This window comes from Mya arenaria, chromosome 14, assembly GCF_026914265.1.
Source record: "Mya arenaria isolate MELC-2E11 chromosome 14, ASM2691426v1".
NCBI classification, from domain to species: Eukaryota; Metazoa; Mollusca; class Bivalvia; order Myida; family Myidae; genus Mya; species Mya arenaria.
In genome coordinates, this window is record NC_069135.1 from 30,184,566 (window position 1) to 30,203,276 (window position 18,711).

Genomic DNA, 18,711 nt, shown 5'->3' on the forward strand with positions numbered 1-18,711 from the left:
TAGAGTGGGATGTCAGCAGACATCTCATGATGGTTGCACGACTGTTGCTCGACGGACTTGCAGCACACCCACATCATAACCACGACCTATCTTTATTTCTGTCGCGTCCCTATCGCCCAACCTTAGTCCTTTCGTTATTTCGCTGTGCCCGGGGCATAAGCTGAAATCGGAGGTATTCATTTAATCTTCATTGACCTGGCTTATACTGCGAAAATTGAAGTTATTGTGTGCAGTGCCTACATAAACTTTAAACATTTAAACGTTCCCGTCAGATATGGCTAATGTAAGTGACATACGAATTACGATTTGATCTGCGACAATTCCCAATTCCGACTAAAACAATGACAATTAGAGCATTATCCTTTTGTTTTTATAAGAATATGTTTAAATTATGATTATCATACAAATAAGCAAATTCAAAAATGGCGATATGTTTACATGAATAAAATGATTAGAATTTCTGCAGGGTGGTATAAGGAAAACATTTGTATCTGTGAGATCATGTTCGCCAGTTATCAAAGAAGAATATTATGCGATAAAATCAACCATTGTTTTAGCAGGATTGAATGACTTCATATATCAAACAAACTTCCTGAATCTGAAGAATGCCCAGTATGCAACCTGGTGCTTGTTATTGTCTTCCTTTTCAAAAGATTCAAGGGCTTGTCATTAGAAACGCAGTTATGGATTTTACCGTCCAAACCTTTTAGTTATACTAATATATATAAGTATATAATAAGCAAATGAAAACGGATCAATGACGAAGGAAATATGAAGAAGGCAATAAAGGTATATAGTGAGAAATATTTTAATCTTTAAATAAACAAATGCATAGGGCTTCGTGATTGTTAATATCATTTTGATTGTGTATGGTATAGAATACTGTGGCACGGATTTCCAATCAAGTGATCCATCGTGTTATGTAAAGATCATAGTGATGCTTTTTTTCTAAAAATGCTTTGAGAAATAACAATCATGTGATTAAAAATAAGTTTTAAAACAGTTATCATGCATACGGGTGTGTTGTTTTATTGAGAAAGGTAATTATGATACATAGTTATGCGTACACCGGGGATATGCGAGGTAAAAATAGCTTCTATAATTTAAAAATTGCAATCATGTAAAGATTGAGTGTCAAAGTGAACGACATTTAAAAAACAAACAAACGTAAAACACAACGTGCAACCAGCGCTACCCAGCAATTCTGAACGGTTCACCACGTAATACCATATTACTTTTTTTTCCAAACGAGTCACCCTAAATGACAGTGTTACACGCTTATTATACCAAACAGTGCCAAAATAGGCTACAATAAAATTGTTTCTATGGACAGGAAAAGTCTTGTCAGTGTATGAACGTGTTTCTCGCTTTTGTTTTACTTATAACGCTCGCGGATCAGACCTTCCATTTCAAATGTCGTGTTATCACAAATGAAAACGGCGACATTTTGGAGGAAATATATTACACACATGGAATCAATAATGACTAGAGGTTACCTTACGCATGTTCTTGTAAGAAACATTTCAATTTCTCGATTACATGTTCTTCATTTTAATTTTATATTTTCTTCTTTCAATTTTCCGATTACTTTGTTAAAATTGTTTTCTTCTTACACCGCGTAGCGATTTATCACTTGATGTAGAAATAAAAGAGCTCAATGTACCAGTTTTATAGCTTCACAATTTTACAATATATGAATGTGTGTCCGAATTACAAGTAGAAACACGTTAACATTTGTATCTGGTTTTTGTTTATCACATATAAACGTTAGACAATGCGATATGTTATGCAGGAAGGGTTTTATGTATACATATAAACGTTATGTTTACATAAAAACGGTCAACATTTTCTTTGGTACACATCAGCCATCACTATGCTTCGTGTTTCGCGTTACGACAGTGTGTTGGCGCGTCGGCAGCGACGTTTTATGTTAATCGGTTAACAAACTTTTGGATATTATGTCACTATAAGTACGAATACGTAGCAAACATTAATGGCTGAGTGCCAAGCGTAAGGCAATTGAGATATATATCAATGTACGAGGGTTGTTCGGAAATTTTCGGGACAAGTGCCGGAACATTTTCATTTTTTAATATTTGTACACAATTTTTTAAACATATAGAGCTTTTGTTCATATACTCGTTTATTGAGAATTGTAAATGATAAAATTTATGATGAACTCTTGTTACCGGACAGAAAACATTCAGCAGTATAGGTAGTCGTCCGAAGGCACGGGAGACCCCCAAAGATGAGTCTGCAGAAGTATTCGGTTAGTATTTAAATATACATGTACTTTATGGTATCATATTACTTGGCTGTCAAAGTTTTAAATTAGTTTAAAGCAATTATAGTTAATATGCAATAGTCTCTGAATGGCATTGACCTTGTGCTTCTAAGGGGGAGGACGTTATTTCGTCAGGACATAAAATGCATATCTGTCGCCGATGAAAGAAACGCGCCAACTTGAATCGCTACTTTTCATTCTAAATTCGCCATTTTGTTTGCCATGAAACATTTTTCTCACTATGTTTGCATGAAACTAAATCACGCACCTCCCCCTTGTTCTAAACATGGCGTTCTTTAACTGTTAGCCTCTTGAGCGCATCTCTGTTATTTTCATAGAATGATTTCTCTGTATGATATTAACCTTGTGCTTCTAAACAGGACCTTATTTAACTATAAGCATCTTGAGCGTGTCTCAGTTAAATTCATTGTACGATTTCTACTTAGATTTAGTTAAATTTCAAACAACTATAAACAAAAATCCAAACGACTAACCAAGAAATGCACAAAAATGCACACACCGGTAAGGGATATCTAGTCCCCTTCAAAACTCACAATTGTTTCTTGTCTTCCGCTTAATGCTTTTGAGTAACACATGGATTAGATATTATCAAGTACGTTTGTATATTGACAACTACAAAGCTACAAGATATATGCGATTTTTCTTTCATAAAACGAATCGGAAAATGAAATACTGTCTATTAGTATTGTGTTTTTGTAGCTTTAAAACAATTGTGTTTGAGCAATATTTTATAGCATATATTCTTGTCTTTGCCCCCTTGTTTATTATTAGTTCAGAAGTACCAACATGAGCAGACTAAGATTATTGAGACAAGTTGCAAAGACTTTTTAAAAGAGATAAAAGCGATTGGAAAAATCACATTTGAACATGGTGATGGAAAAAACAACACGTTACTGATTGAATGTAGTCCGGCGAACAGATCGAAGATTGAACCATTAATCAACGTTTTGGATAAGCAGATAAGTACTCGTCTGGGAAAAGGATTTTTAGTCAACGGCGACAGCATTGTGAATAGCTCGGGCGAAGTTGTGTACCAGCGTATACATTTGCATCATGTCCCAGAGAGTGAAGAGAGATTTTCAGCTTTGACTGATAAACGCAAGGTGTGTTGATTTAATTATATTCCAAGCGTTGTATTAAGTTGTGGATGAGGATGTGCAAGTTATGCACTCACTTTGCACGCTATATATATATATATATATGTCAGGGTTTTTCTGCAAGGTAATAGTAACTTAAGCCAATATTTGCAGGCAGCTTGTTTCCATAATATTGCAAGCAGTTGAACAACAATGGCCTATTAAATAGTACTGAAGCCACAAACCGAGTTATCGAAACTATATACGAGCGCTCGAGTGTTTAATTTCATTCACGAAGGCATATGTGACATACTCTTTTGTGTGTTGTTAGTTTAATAACTAGCTCGCGGTATAATTGACAAGCGCTGTATTTTATTATATTTATTTTCACATACGTAATTATCAACCATGTTCATTGTCAACTATATCTTATCCCGTAAGATACACATGTCATTTGTCAATGATTTGACCCCGTTTCGAAAATTGTATTTTGGAATAATATAGTATTTAATGAGCAGAAAGTCTAAAATAATGAGACATTAAAAATTGATTTTGCTTTCCAGATGTTGTTTCAAGTAGGTTGGTGGGGTAGACAAAACGAACGAAACACGTCTGTCCAATGCATCAATAACAATATAAGCACACGTATACCGGATAGTGTATTACCTTATCTGGTCAATTCACCTTGCGTACGTTTTTTTCTGGTTAGGTGGATGCTTCAAGAGTAGTCCACTCTAGTTCGGGAAGACACACAAGTCCTATACGTTCGACCCTTAATAAAAAGAATAATTAAAACAATATATTTGAATTATTAACTTTTCTTTCATTAGAACAAGCGTATAATTGTTATTAAAATCAATATAAAAATAAACATTGCGTTACATATATTCGATTAAGATTAGAAATCGAAAGTATATATTCATATTAATCTATTTTTCTTAATTCGAATATGCGTCTATGTAAAGTACCATGACAACATGTCACAACGTTTAAGGAAATCGGAAACAAATATAAAAATGTATTTAAAACAACTTTAATTCAACATTAACAACACGTTGTCCAATCATATTTCAATATCATTTTAATACTTGCAAATCATCATAAGATGCTTGCCTGAAGTATTCTTTCATTACTCTTAATTTAAATGATATTAGTTGAAAATAATTACAAATACATTAAGCAACTAACGTTGTCACAACGTTGTCACAACGTAATACAATAACCATAATCATAATACAACCTCCACACAAAGTTATATTAACAGTTTAAGAGTTTATAAGGAAGCTCTGACTACGTGTTACCATTCCGATTCGATATGCAAGTTTATGTATAGACGAAAACAAAGGAAGCTCTCACAAACATGGTACAATCCGTATGCTTGGTATTTTATTTGTTGTGGTAACCCAAATACCAGGTCCTTTGCTTCTAAATGTGTAGTTTCCTGTGTCCATAAAGATAGCACAAATATTGCATTAGTGTTGTTTGGAATTATCACTGAATATTAACATTTTAAGCATTCCCTTTTAAAGGCCGAAAACACGCCCCCCCCCCCCCCCCGTATGTGATTTGAAGTAACAATTTTGTCATGCCAATATTTTTAAAAATAGTGTAATATTTTTGTCTTGTAGTGTTATAGTCTTCAAGTTTAGTATGTATTGTCTTGTTGCGTAATGTTCCTCATGTTATCAATGCAACGATACGAAGGCCAACTTGATGATTGGTGGAATACTTGTATAAAGTCATAAAATAATATATTTTCAAGGAACGGTTACTTGTCGCTGCAGTAGATTTGGGAACAGCTTACTCCGGATGGGCCTTCCAGTTTTACCACGAATTCCAAAAAGACCCAACAAAAGTATATTCGAAAAATTGGAATAGTGGCCAGCATGTATCTGCAAAAGGTAGGTGAACCCTTATGATGTTAAGTTTTAATGATGTGTTCGGTACGCTCACTCCGCCGATTATTTATCATTAAAATGTTACTTAATGTGATCTAACTTGTTTGCCGTACGTGCACTTTCGATGCATAACCCAACTACAATTTAGAATAATAGCAAACGTTCAAACTGTAATACTGACTTCAAAGCTTGCATTAAATCAATGCCTACAGTAATGATGCATTGAGAAAGTGTCTTCTGTTGAAAGAAATATGAGAAAAAAATATTTGCATTGCAATGGTTTTCATACATACATGCCCCTGTTTTACGAAGCACCAACTTGTGTCCTGATAAAACCTGATGGAAAATCGCTCGGGGCCTTTGGATATGATGCGGAGACCGAGTACACAGCACTTGCTGAACAAAACAAGCACAATGCATGGTACTTCTTCAGGCGATTTAAAATGAAACTTTACAACCAGGTCAGTTTATTCCATTTATGTTGTGAGACCAAAATGTCACTTCTATCGCTCTACACCAAAAAGATCTTGTTACGCGTCTTTAACTTCGTTAATCTTTATCTTACTGACCGTAATACATAATACAATGGTTACCCAAATCTTTACTCATGAAGATATTTTGATAGTGGTGTAATGTTTGTATGTCTCTTGTTTGTTTGGCTTAATAATAATATATAAGGGATGCACTGGCACCGGATTTTCAAACTCAATCATTTTTTTTTAAAAATCCTAAAAAATCTTATAATTCCTTACTAAAAATTATAATACCGAATATGTAAAAAAATATTGATTTTTTTTTTTCAAATATGCACTTTGTACTGTATAATATACTAACATGGTATTGAACGTTTCTCTACCCAGGTCACGTAATCATCTTGTTACTCAGTTCAAAAGAACTTCTGCAGATTAACAGCCATCGGAACTTAAGGATATGATATATATCTTCCGAACACTCCACCTAAGCCCGCGAAGAAATTTGCCTATCATACGATTGTTTTGACTTTATTCCCATTTTTCTGTTTTCTTAGTTTTTCTACCACCCTTGACTTCCGGTTTTATTACTGTTTTTCGTAAAGTTTGTAACATGTGTTTTGATTGGTCGAATGAAAAGCCGGCGTATTTAAAATCTCAAATCGTTAACAAATTGAAACTAACATTTTGGCCCTTCTTCTCCGTTATCAAACAAATCATGAATGAAAGTCCGCATAAAATATGAAGTTGCAATGATTCAATGCAATGGTTATACAGATTAAGGCATATTTATAACAGAAAACAACGGTCACTCTGCACTCAACATAACAATACATTTCTTATATACGAGTTCACTGTACAGTATTGCTAAATTCTTACTGTTCGAAACGAAGTAAAATCGATAAATATAATGAAGAAACTTTGATGTTCTTGGTATATGTTTTATTAGACAAATCTTGCAATATAAGTTTAAGCAATATCACAACACAACTACATTAACAACAAACATGAAATGGTTATATTGACTTAAATCTGACTTGGTCACAATTTAAGAGAGCAAAATAATTAATTTTCTTATTGATAAAAGCTAGTTAAAACGGTAACAAATCACTTAAAATTCCAATATAGCTAATTTAAAAGTCAATACATCACTAAAAGTTCCAATAGAGCTCTATAATGGAGTTTATTTATTTAAGAAGGTTAAAAAATGCTTTATTTTGCTGAAAAGCATCAGTAACTCTTGCTACTTTAAAGGGCACCTCTTTTAAAGCATGGATCTTCAAATGATTTTGCTTTTGCTCTATAGTAATTTAAAGCTGCACTCTTACAGAGTGAATGTCTGGTAAACAGTGATATAAGACTGCTAACAAAAGATTTGAATGCAGTTTTTCATGTTTTTGTCAGAAAATTGATGTTCTATGGTAATATTTGAATGTAGTTTTTCATATTTATGTTAGAAAATTGTTGTTTTGTAGTAAAAAGCATTATTAACGCTTTTTTTAAGATTTTGGCATTCTTTCTTACAATTGAGATTTGTTCTATTGTAAGTTACCTTTATATTGATAACTGAATTGAAGGTTTTAATGCCAATATGAGCGTATTCTGAGACAAAACCCCCCAAACATTTCATATCAGTGTCAAACTGTGAGAGTGCAGCTCTAAAGCCAAACTGGAAATACAAATTGAAAGCAATTATCCTGTAAAAACAATAGCATTATGTGCTCCCTACTAAAATGTTACAAAATGGTCTGAGAAACTAAACATTTACTATCCCTATATTGAGCTGAGGTGAAATACATACATGTATATACCTACAAAGCATTATTCCTTAATAACATTTCATGCAGTTCTTAAGATACTATTTCAGCAACTGTAAGTATCTTTTACTGAGAAAGTACACACAGCTAGAACAAATCCCAACTCTTGCAAAGATAAAGACAGCAGATTGTCATTATATAAGTCATTGTTTCCAGGTTGTAGCGATATCATGTTAAAACTGTTAACAGCGCAATGTAACATCTCCACTGAGCCCAGATCTAGGCGGTGGGATATGAGAAAGTGCCGGTGTGTCTCATTCTGTGGAACTGCAGCCAACAAGCCTACACTTCAATACATATGACCGTCACGGACACTGGTGTTGCCATCCATCACTTCCCTGCAAAGATATAAAAAAACTGATTTTAAAGGTTTATTTTAACCTAGCTACAACTGTACATTCATTTTAAATCTATTAAGTAATGCACAATGTGCACATGGACTTGTAGCATCAGCATTATAATAAATGTTTTGAAAATATTTATTGATATTCAACTTTTCAGCAAAAGCTGGGGCATGTGCCTGTATAGTTGAGTGGTCTATCCATTTTCCTAATAATTTACTGGTTTCTACAAGAAGACTCAAATCAAATTTGGGATCAGTCTCTTTTGTTACTTATTTCCAATTTTTTATACAATTATGATATCAAACATTGAAATATATATGTGATTGTGATACAGGTAAGCATAATAATATTAATCATTTTCAGTTTCAGGAAATAATTTTTTTATCACAAAACATGACCAAGTCCCTTTAAGAGCATTTGGGCAATTGCAAAGGAAATTTAGATGGCACTCATTTCTGTAAGCATGCACAAAAAACAAAGCATTAAGTTAAACTACAAAATAAATTAATCAAAAGTGTTCGTCACATTGCCTGGATACAGTGATACATTTCTTGCTTTATTTTTTATTATCAATAATTTTTTTTGGTCAAAATAGTGAATATATGTCATTTAAAAATATATTCCACAATTGTCCAAGAAAGAAAATTAGTATAATATATAAATAAATATAATGTTACTTAATAAATATACATGTGTAAATGAACCATACGCATGTACACACACAAAATACATGCATGTTTCTACAATTATATAGATTATTATTTACCACGGCGTATTGGTAAACAGCTCTTTTATATAAATAAAACATTTTGCACTTCTTACCTGTGAAACGTTTTTGCAATGAGATCGCTGTCAAGGAAACAAGTGAATCCTGTGGTGCATATTAATTAAGCCACTTTCCGTTGTCTCATGAAATTTCATAGTCGGCTTTGATGGTATGTGTAATTCCAGTACCAGTCTGATCCGAAATAAGCACGCTCAAGTCACTCAAAGCGGAATTTAATGTCAAAGACTCCTCTGTGATTAACACTTTCGGTCCAAATATTACAATTGTTGACACTTGTACGGTATGTGTTATATGGGAAACGAAATCGAATATTTAGGGGATTCGATTTTGGTTAACGTAAATCGTTCTGAAGGTCGGTGCAAAAGCACGGTTACCGGTACCCGGTATTTGCAATCACTTTCCGATAGGACTGCTATAGTTAATATCATAATAGTACGATGGCTGTTGTGGAGTTATTATTATTGAATATGCTCTTACTTTAAAAACTAAATGCCTTCATTTGATAGCAAAGGTTATAGTTATCCAAATTGTATCCAATTATATATTTTGGCAGATAAGGCGATAAACCGAAACTTGAACTATTTTAGTCAATTGCACACTTCAATAAGGCTAAAGATTTTATAAAAAATAAATAAACAAAAAATGAAAATGACTTTCAAATGACCCCCGTATAGTCAACAAAACTATATGGGATTCAGTTTTGATAACTCAACAAATATTATAAAGTCATATTACACCAGACAGTTGATTCAGTTTTGGTTAAATGCAATTTATGGGTATACGATTACTATATGGGAGTCAGTTTTGGATAAATGCAATTAATGGGTATACAATTACTATATGGGAGTCAGTTTTGGTTAAATGCAATTTATGGGTCTTTAATTACTATATGGGAGTCAGTTTTGGTTAACTGCAATTTATATGTATACGATTACTATATGGAAGTCAGTTTTGGTGAAATGCAATTTATGGGTATACGATTGCTATATGGGAGCCAGTTTTGGTGAACTGCAATTTATGGGTATACGATTAATATATGGGAGTCAGTTTTGGTGAACTGCAATTTATGGGTATACAATTACTATAAGGGAGTCAGTTTTGGTGAACTGCAATTTATGGGTATACAATTACTATAAGGGAGTCAGTTTTGGTGAACTGCAATTTATGGGTATACAATTACTATTAGGGAGTCAGTTTTGGTGAACTGCAATTTATGGGTATACAATTACTATATGGGAGTCAGTTTTGGTGAACTGCAATTTATGGGTATACAATTACTATAAGGGAGTCATTTTTGGTTAACTGCAATTTATGGGTATACAATTACTATAAGGGAGTCATTTTTGGTGAACTGCAATTTATGGGTATACGATTACTATATGGGAGTCAGTTTTGGTGAACTGCAATTTATGGGTATACAATTACTATATGGGAGTCAGTTTTGGTGAACTGCAATTTATGGGTATACAATTACTATAAGGGAGTCAGTTTTGGTGAACTGCAATTTATGGGTATACAATTACTATATGGGAGTCAGTTTTGGTGAACTGCAATTTATGGGTATACAATTACTATAAGGGAGTGAGTTTTGGTGAACTGCAATTTATGGGTATACGATTACTATATGGGAGTCAGTTTTGGTTAACTGCAATTTATGGGTATACAATTACTATATGGGAGTCAATTACTATAAGGGAGTCAGTTTTGGTGAACTGCAATTTATGGGTATACAATTAATATATGGGTGTCAGTTTTGGTGAACTGCAATTTATGGGTATACGATTACTATATGGGAGTCAGTTTTGGTTAACTGCAATTCATGGTTATACAATTACTATATGGGAGTCAGTTTTGGTTAACTGCAATTTATGGGTCTTTAATTACGTTATGGGAGTCAGTTTTGGTGAACTGCAATTTATGGGTCTTTAATTACTATATGGGAGTCAGTTTTGGTTAACTGCAATTTATGGGTATACAATTACTATATGGGAGTCAGTTTTGGTGAACTGCAATTTATAGGTATACAATTACTATATGGGAGTCAGTTTTGGTTAAATGCAATTTATAGGTATACAGTTACTATATGGGATCCAGTTTTGGCATCTCTACTGTAGGCTAGGCAATGAACGCACATTGAAATGAACAGTTGACGCAACTGACTGTAAGGGATTCAGTTTTGGTTAATTGCATTTTTGCAACATAAATGTATGGGTATTAAACTACTAGATGGATCCAGGCTTGATATCCTTAGGCAGTGAAAACATATTGAAATACACAGTTGACTTAACTGACTAAAAGGGATTCAGTTTTGGTTAATTGCATTGTATGTATGTAGCATAACTTTAAATGGGATCCAGTTTTGATATCTCTAAACCGTGAGCATTATAATAAAACGAACAGTTGACGGTAAGGGATCCCGTTTTATCATTATAGCTGTTCATTGTAACGTGCGTTCAATGCCTAGCCTACAGTAGAGATGCAAAAACTGGATAAAATATAGTAATTGTATACCCATAAATTGCAGTTCACCAAAACTGACTCCCTTATAGTAATTGTATACCAATAACTTGCAGTTAACCAAAACTGACTCCCATATAGTAATTGTATAACCATAAATTGCATTTAACCAAAACTGACTCCCATATAGTTATTGTATACCCGTAAATTGCAGTTCACCAAAACTGACTCCCATATAGTAATTAAAGACCCATAAATTGCAGTTCACCAAAACTGACTCCCATAACGTAATTAAAGACCCATAAATTGCAGTTAACCAAAACTGACTCCCATATAGTAATTGTATACCCATAAATTGCAGTTCACCAAAACTGACTCCCATATAGTAATTGTATACCCATAAATTGCAGTTCACCAAAACTGACTCCCTTATAGTAATTGACTCCCATATAGTAATTGTATACCCATAAATTGCAGTTAACCAAAACTGACTCCCATATAGTAATTGTATACCCATAAATTGCATTTCACCAAAACTGACTCCCATATAGTAATTGTATAACCATAAATTGCAGTTAACCAAAACTGACTCCCATATAGTAATTGTATACCCATAAATTGCAGTTCACCAAAACTGACTCCCATATAGTTATTGTATACCCATAAATTGCAGTTAACCAAAACTGACTCCCATATAGTAATTGTATACCCATAAATTGCAGTTAACCAAAACTGACTCCCATATAGTTATTGTATACCCATAAATTGCAGTTAACCAAAACTGACTCCCTTATAGTAATTGTATACCCATAAATTGCAGTTCACCAAAACCGACTCCCATATAGTTATTGTATACCCATAAATTGCAGTTCACCAAAACTGACTCCCTTATAGTAATTGACTCCCATATATTAATTGTATACCCATAAATTGCATTTAACCAAAACTGACTCCCTTATAGTAATTGTATACCCATAAATTGCATTTAACAAACACTGAATCCTTTTTATCAACTGTCTTATGTTATATGAGTATATATTCGTTGAGTTACCAAAACTGGTTCCCATATAGTAAGGATTTTCTTTTTTACCAAAACTGACTCCCATATAGTCAACACTTCGTTTCAATATAGTAATCATATTAGTAATTACGGCCAAGATATATCAAAACTGCTTCCCACATAGTTATCTTATACCCATAGACAGCTTTAAACCATTATGTAGCAAATAAGTCATTTTACGACATTATCCAATTTTGAATCCCCTCTATCATTGAATAATGAGAAAACGTCTCCCATATAACCTCCACCCACTTGTACGCGAAATGTCTCGCGAAGTTCATGGACCAATGAAATGAGCCGTTATAAAACCTTACTCTGAAACCGGAAGTCAAGGGTGGTAGCAAATCTAGGAAAACAGGAAAATGGGAATAAAGTCAAAAAAAAACAACGTATGATAGTCAAATTTCTTCGCGGGCTAAGGTGGTAGTGTTCGGAAGATAGAAACCATATCCTTAAATTCCGATGACTGTTTATCTACAGTAGTTCCTTTGAACTGAGTAATAAGATGATTACGTGACCCGGGTAAAGAAACGTTCAATAACATGTTACTATATTATACAGTACAAAGTGCATATTTGAAAACAAATCAATATTTTTTTTACATATTCGGTATTATAATTTTAAGTAAGGAATTATAAGATTTTTTTGGATTTTTAAAAAAAAATGATTGAGTTTGAACATCCGGTGCCAGTGAAGGGATGCAACACATCCTGCCGCTGGTTCGCGAAACGAAAAGACGAACATTTAACACTGTAAATCATTGAAATAACTTAAAATAATAGCATATTCACATTGCATCAGGATTTCTGACAATAGCATTCCGAACAAGAGCACAGTACACCGACTTTTCACACAACAGTGTTAATTTGTTAAACACGCCATTTTAAGTGTGGGCAGTATCAGCAAATAAAATCGCTCGATACAACCGGAATGCTCAGAAATCAAAATGGCCGATGTAAAACCAAACCAAGACTGGATTTTTTACTTTCGCCGATTTAAGTGGTACATTTAATTTTAATACAACGTAAAAAGTGGATATTGATTGCGTTCAACATTGCACACAACATGATTTTACAAAAGAAATTTCATATTTTGGATTTTTGCGAAGGTATGTCAAATACAGCCATATTTTAAATTATATCTTTATTGCTAGCTCAATATCGTGTTGATTACGGTCATTCAGAAGTCTTTTCAAATAAAAGCAACAACATTGATTTAACCTTAAACCTTGTTAATTTCATTTTTTTTAGAATTGAACAAATTGTATTGTTATCCTTGTCGATAAATTATATATAGGGTATACTTTTTTCGGGAGAGATTCTCCTGCGGCTTAGCTTTGTTTTTTCCATTCTGTTTTAGACGACGTTAAGGTCTGATAAACGAACAAGCTGCCTGTGTTTATTACGTTTATATATGTAAAGATATTGCACTGTATATGTAGTCTGTCTTTCTTGTGTTGTGACGTTGTGTGTCTTTTGTTGAACGTATGTTAGGATTTATTGTTGTGCCTTTAATCGAAACCACTGATATGTTTTGGCCACTTAGCTTGTCCCTGTAGTTTATGTTGTATTATAACATTTTTGATTGACTAGAAACTTAGTCGAAACATGACTTTAACGGACGAAGGGGGTAAGCAGTTACCAGCAATCACCGTATTTTCTCTTGCGATCAGGTAAGCACTTTTCAGGCTTTTTAAAGTTCAATAGTATTTCGAATTTTATGATTACCTATGACAAGTGTTTTGTATATGAAGTCATTACTTGGTTGAGAAGCAGAATCGTTATCATGTATGGAATCTACAAACAAGGTTATCGAATTATCACAGATTTTCATTAAACTATATAAGTCGATTGTTCTGTGTATCACTATTTTTAATAAAAACCCAGATTTATAAAGTTTAAATGACTGTACTTCTTAAAAAATGTTAATGTTGTAATACTGTTAAAATAAAAATTGGATATGTATTGTGTAATCGCATCTGGTTTTGTATAGATATCTTAAAGAGGACGCAATGAATGAATCAGGAAGACAACTAGCTGGAGGTCTGAATCCGGATGATGTTCATTGGGTATTGACAGTTCCTGCAATATGGGATGACGAGGCAAAACAGTTCATGCGAGAAGCTGCTGAGCGTGTAATGTGCCTGTTTGGCCTAAGCCTTCTACTTTTGTACTGTATATGTTGTTTCAATTATATGTTTCAATTATACGAGGACATTTCGGTCGTTAGTATCAAGGTCAAAGATAAAAACAATGTTGTGTTTCCGTAAAAACCTGGAAGATTTTAAACAATAATATCTTTAATTGTAGGCAGATATCTGCTCAAAGAACTTGACACTAGCCTTGGAGTCAGAAGCAGCAGCTATCTGGTGTCGTTTTCTACCGGTTAAAAAGTGTGGGGATGGGAAATCTCTGAAAACATTCAAGACCGGCACAAAATATCTTGTCGTAGATGCTGGAGGTTAGATTTTACAAACAAAATGAGCTATAATAAGTTAGTATATACTAGTAGTTTTCATTGCAGGGGTAGAAAAACGGCGTGATTTTTAAATACGTTTTTATTTAACAGGTGGTACAGTTGACATCGCTGTTCAGACGGTGTTGGAAAATGATATGATAGAGAACATCCATATCCCGGGTGGCGGGGACTGCGGAGGGACAAAAGTAGATGAAGCGTACATTCAGTTTTTAACAGACATTGTGGGTAGGTTTAAATATAAATCAATCTGGTTCATCAGACCATGAATTTAAAACCTGATTAAATAAATAAACAATAGCATTTATTTATTAAGCTCACATTTTAAACTTGCTTTAAATTTAAAACTACACTACATGTATATTAATACTGACGGCACTTAAATATTTGAATTTGTAAAAAGGTCAGGAAACCATGCACAAGTTCAAAAACACCTTTATGGACGATTATATCTTTTTGACCCGAGCGTTTGAAGAAAAAAAAAGGTTTACTGACCAATCAAGTCGTAACCCAGTTGTTTTCCGGATATCTGCCTGCCTGCCGGATTTAGCTGAAAAATGTACAGGAAAGAAATTTGATGACCTCATTAAAGAGTCAAAGTATTGTGGGCAAGTAAGTCCTTTTCGTGACTCTATTGCATGTTTATGTCATGTGGTACATTGATTGATATGCTTTATACCTACAAGGTAAAGAAATCAAGCTGTTCACGAAGAACATTTAGAACATAATGCGACTGAACCAGTTGTTTTGCTATTGAAAGGTGTTAAAAGCTTGTTAGATATTCCGATTAAGCTTCATTTTTTTGCGGCAGTTAAAGTTAAAAGAAACATCATGAAATTAAAACCTGATACAATCGTACATTACGCGGTGCAAGTGCAGTTAATGCCAGATGTTCGTCAATATTTTACATACGATCGTTTTCATTTCAAATGTGTCATACAGGTATTTTTTCGTTCACAAGGTAAAACGCTCTGGGGATAAATTACAAACTGATTTTGACATCGTGACAAATATGTTTGCACCTCAAATTGATTTGATAGTTGACCACATTTCAAAACTGGTAGAAAGAGAAATTGCAAAAATAGAGGCCATTCTCTTAGTTGGAGGATTTTCAAATTGCCTCATGCTCCAGAACGCTGTAAAGGACAGATTTGGTGACAGTAAAACAATCACCGTGAACGATTCTGATTTAGCCGTTATGAAAGGAGCTGTAATTTTTGGACATAGACCAGAACTGATTACTCAGCGTATAAGCAAGTATACGTACGGAGTAAAATGCAATGTGCCATTTGATGGCAAAATCCACCCGCCATCTCGGAAAGTGTTAGGTAAACGAGGAATATACGAGTGCAGAATCTGCTTTGACATACATATATCAGCAGGGCAATCTATTGTGGCTGGGGAAGTTCAACATAAAAAGACGTACAAAGCGAATACGGAAAAACAAACAACCATGGAACTAGAAATTTACCGAACTCTTTCATCAAAGCCAGTGCTTGTTACCGACGAGGGTTGTCATGTAGCGGGAAGGCTCGATCTGCCCTTGGCTGGTCGTGGCCTTAATCGAGAGGTAGAAGTGCAGATGATTTACGGAGGGACTGAGATTCAAGTTGAAGCCAAGGAAATGGCCACTGGGAAGGTGCATAAGTGCAGTATCGACTTTCTTAACTGAACCAGTGAACAGTTAACCTGCATGCTATTTGCAAAGGGTGTTGTCTAAACAGGGCTTTACATTTCTTAACAGTGGACCTATGGTACCAATAAAAGCACAGAAACACGTCTGGACATGAATTGACAATGGTATACATGTATACTACAATCTATTAATGTGCTGTATTTGGTATTTGAAGATTCTTTCGTGCCAACAAATTCGTTGCAAAACAAATCCTCATTCTGTTACGCATGCATGACGTATATAGGTTTTACTTCGACATTTATGATAAACATAAACATATTTATTAACTTACTGTGAGTATTTAAACATAATTATGTATGTCACTTGTATATACTTTTACTATAGGACTATTTAAATATCACCTTGTTGTTTTCGCAATGTGGCGTGTTTCCCATGGTTTCATGTTATCAGATTCTTTTCCCCATATTTTCTGTGTTTACCCAAAATGTGTATATATACTAAAAGATGCACTCTTACTCCCAGATAAGATTTACCACAATTAATTATATTGCTTTAATATTCCAAAAAGGATGAATACATCTCAAAAACAATGGGCCTTATGAAGGATACAGAGATTTATTTGAGAGAAATGAGCATAAAACATTGTAATTCTACCTTATGAGACTATAGTAGACCACAGTTAATCTTTTAGCATTCACCAATCATTTAATATTTTTGCTATTTCTGCTATTAAATACACGGTTATAATATTGTTATCAGTATAGTCGAAACCCGTTGGCTCGAATTCCTCGTTGGCTCGAACTGGATCTTAAGGACCGATTAAGAACCGATTCCTATATACTGAATGTAAATATTCCCGCTTGGCTCGACATTTCCGAGACTCGAGGCTATTTAGACGGTCCCTAGCTCTTCTAGTCAACGGGGTTCGACTGTAATTAATATTTTCCATAAATGCCTTATTTAGTAAGTAGTTAAAGGTTTATCAGTCAAAATTGATGTTTGTTATACATGGGTATGTATTGATTTTGAATAAGAGTGTCACTTTAACCTTGTATCATTTATATCGCAATACCAACTCAACGATTCATTTTTCATGATGATGTGTTAAATTATATTATAAAATAGTTATCACATGTGGCTGTGGTTGTTTTTAACAGAAACTATGTATTTTCTTTGCATATATTGTTATTAATACATGTTGTTTTAGTTCCCCTATATTGTGTTTAAGTAGCAAATGTGAGTATTGTATTCACACTTGACTCTTTTTATAGCGCATGCAATGCCATAACTACATTTTTCTGCGAAAACGGAATAATGGTGTGGCTTGATAACGTTTTGACTATGACAATGCTTTACCACATGACCAATGCCTACTACAAACTAGGAAATGTACAGGTAGACATCTTAGACCGAATTTTCTGATCTTTATTTAACCGAGGGGTGGGGGCGTAGGATCTGGAAGTTTTAAATAAGGGGTTACGATCTGGATATTCAATTAACATTTTTATACAGAGGTAGGTACTGATATTGTCATGACAGTGGCCTGCAGTGATTTCGATGATTGCCTGTAGGTAGGGATTTACCCAATTATTAGAGCAAACATGTCCTTGTACATTACTGTACATAGTTTATATTCTTGAAAGAACTAACCAAGTATGAAGTATGTGCTGAAAATGACGTCAGAATGCCTCTTTCTCTTTACATGTCCAGTGTATGACGATTTGTGAGTCATTCGGAACACCTCGGCCATTTTTATCGAAAACAACCTCGTATGTATGCCGGTAAGTCAGTTTAAGTACATGTATTTCGTATTTTTTTTAATTATATCATTAATTAAATGTAGTGTTTTAGAGTTGTATTTATTGATCTAAGTTTACATTGATTGCCAGTGAAGTGTATTATTGCAAAAATAATAAAGATTCCAAAGAGTTAAGTTACAAAGTTTAACTGCTAAATAAAATTACTACGCGGTCTAGTTGCAGCGGACTTAAACGTACCGCTTTATACGTCCAAATTATCCGAGATTGTTTTCGATAAAAAATGGCCGAGGAGTTCCGTATGTTTGAGGGTGTTATATATACCCAGTAATTACCATGTGAGCTCTTGTTTGCATAAAATGCACATGTTAGTATCTTCTAGGAATGAAACAGTAATACAGAGGATCTTTACTTAGTACGTTGCATTTAGAAGACGGCATACTTGATGTCCATGCAAACCTATAATGAGCCAATACCAGTATATGAAATAATCATATTTACGTATGTTAGATTTAAAAAATGTGCTGTACATATGTATATAATTGTGCAGATGTTATTCTTTGCTTCAAAACACTGTATTGTGATCATAATAGACATATAATAATTAATGTGCCATTGGTTGGAGGCCT

General features: G+C 33.9%; 1 protein-coding gene across 1 annotated transcript; it reads left to right on the forward strand.

Moving 5' to 3' along the window:
* Positions 1-750: 750 nt before the first annotated feature.
* LOC128216813 (heat shock 70 kDa protein 12A-like) lies at positions 751-18,711 on the forward strand. Its single transcript, XM_052923485.1, has 11 exons — positions 751-789; positions 2,197-2,269; positions 3,077-3,408; positions 5,144-5,282; positions 5,592-5,740; positions 13,807-13,886; positions 14,207-14,348; positions 14,524-14,674; positions 14,783-14,917; positions 15,093-15,301; positions 15,651-18,711. Exons 1-11 carry the CDS (start codon positions 772-774, stop codon positions 16,359-16,361), a joined length of 2,139 nt encoding a protein of 712 aa, XP_052779445.1. The 5' UTR covers positions 751-771; the 3' UTR covers positions 16,362-18,711.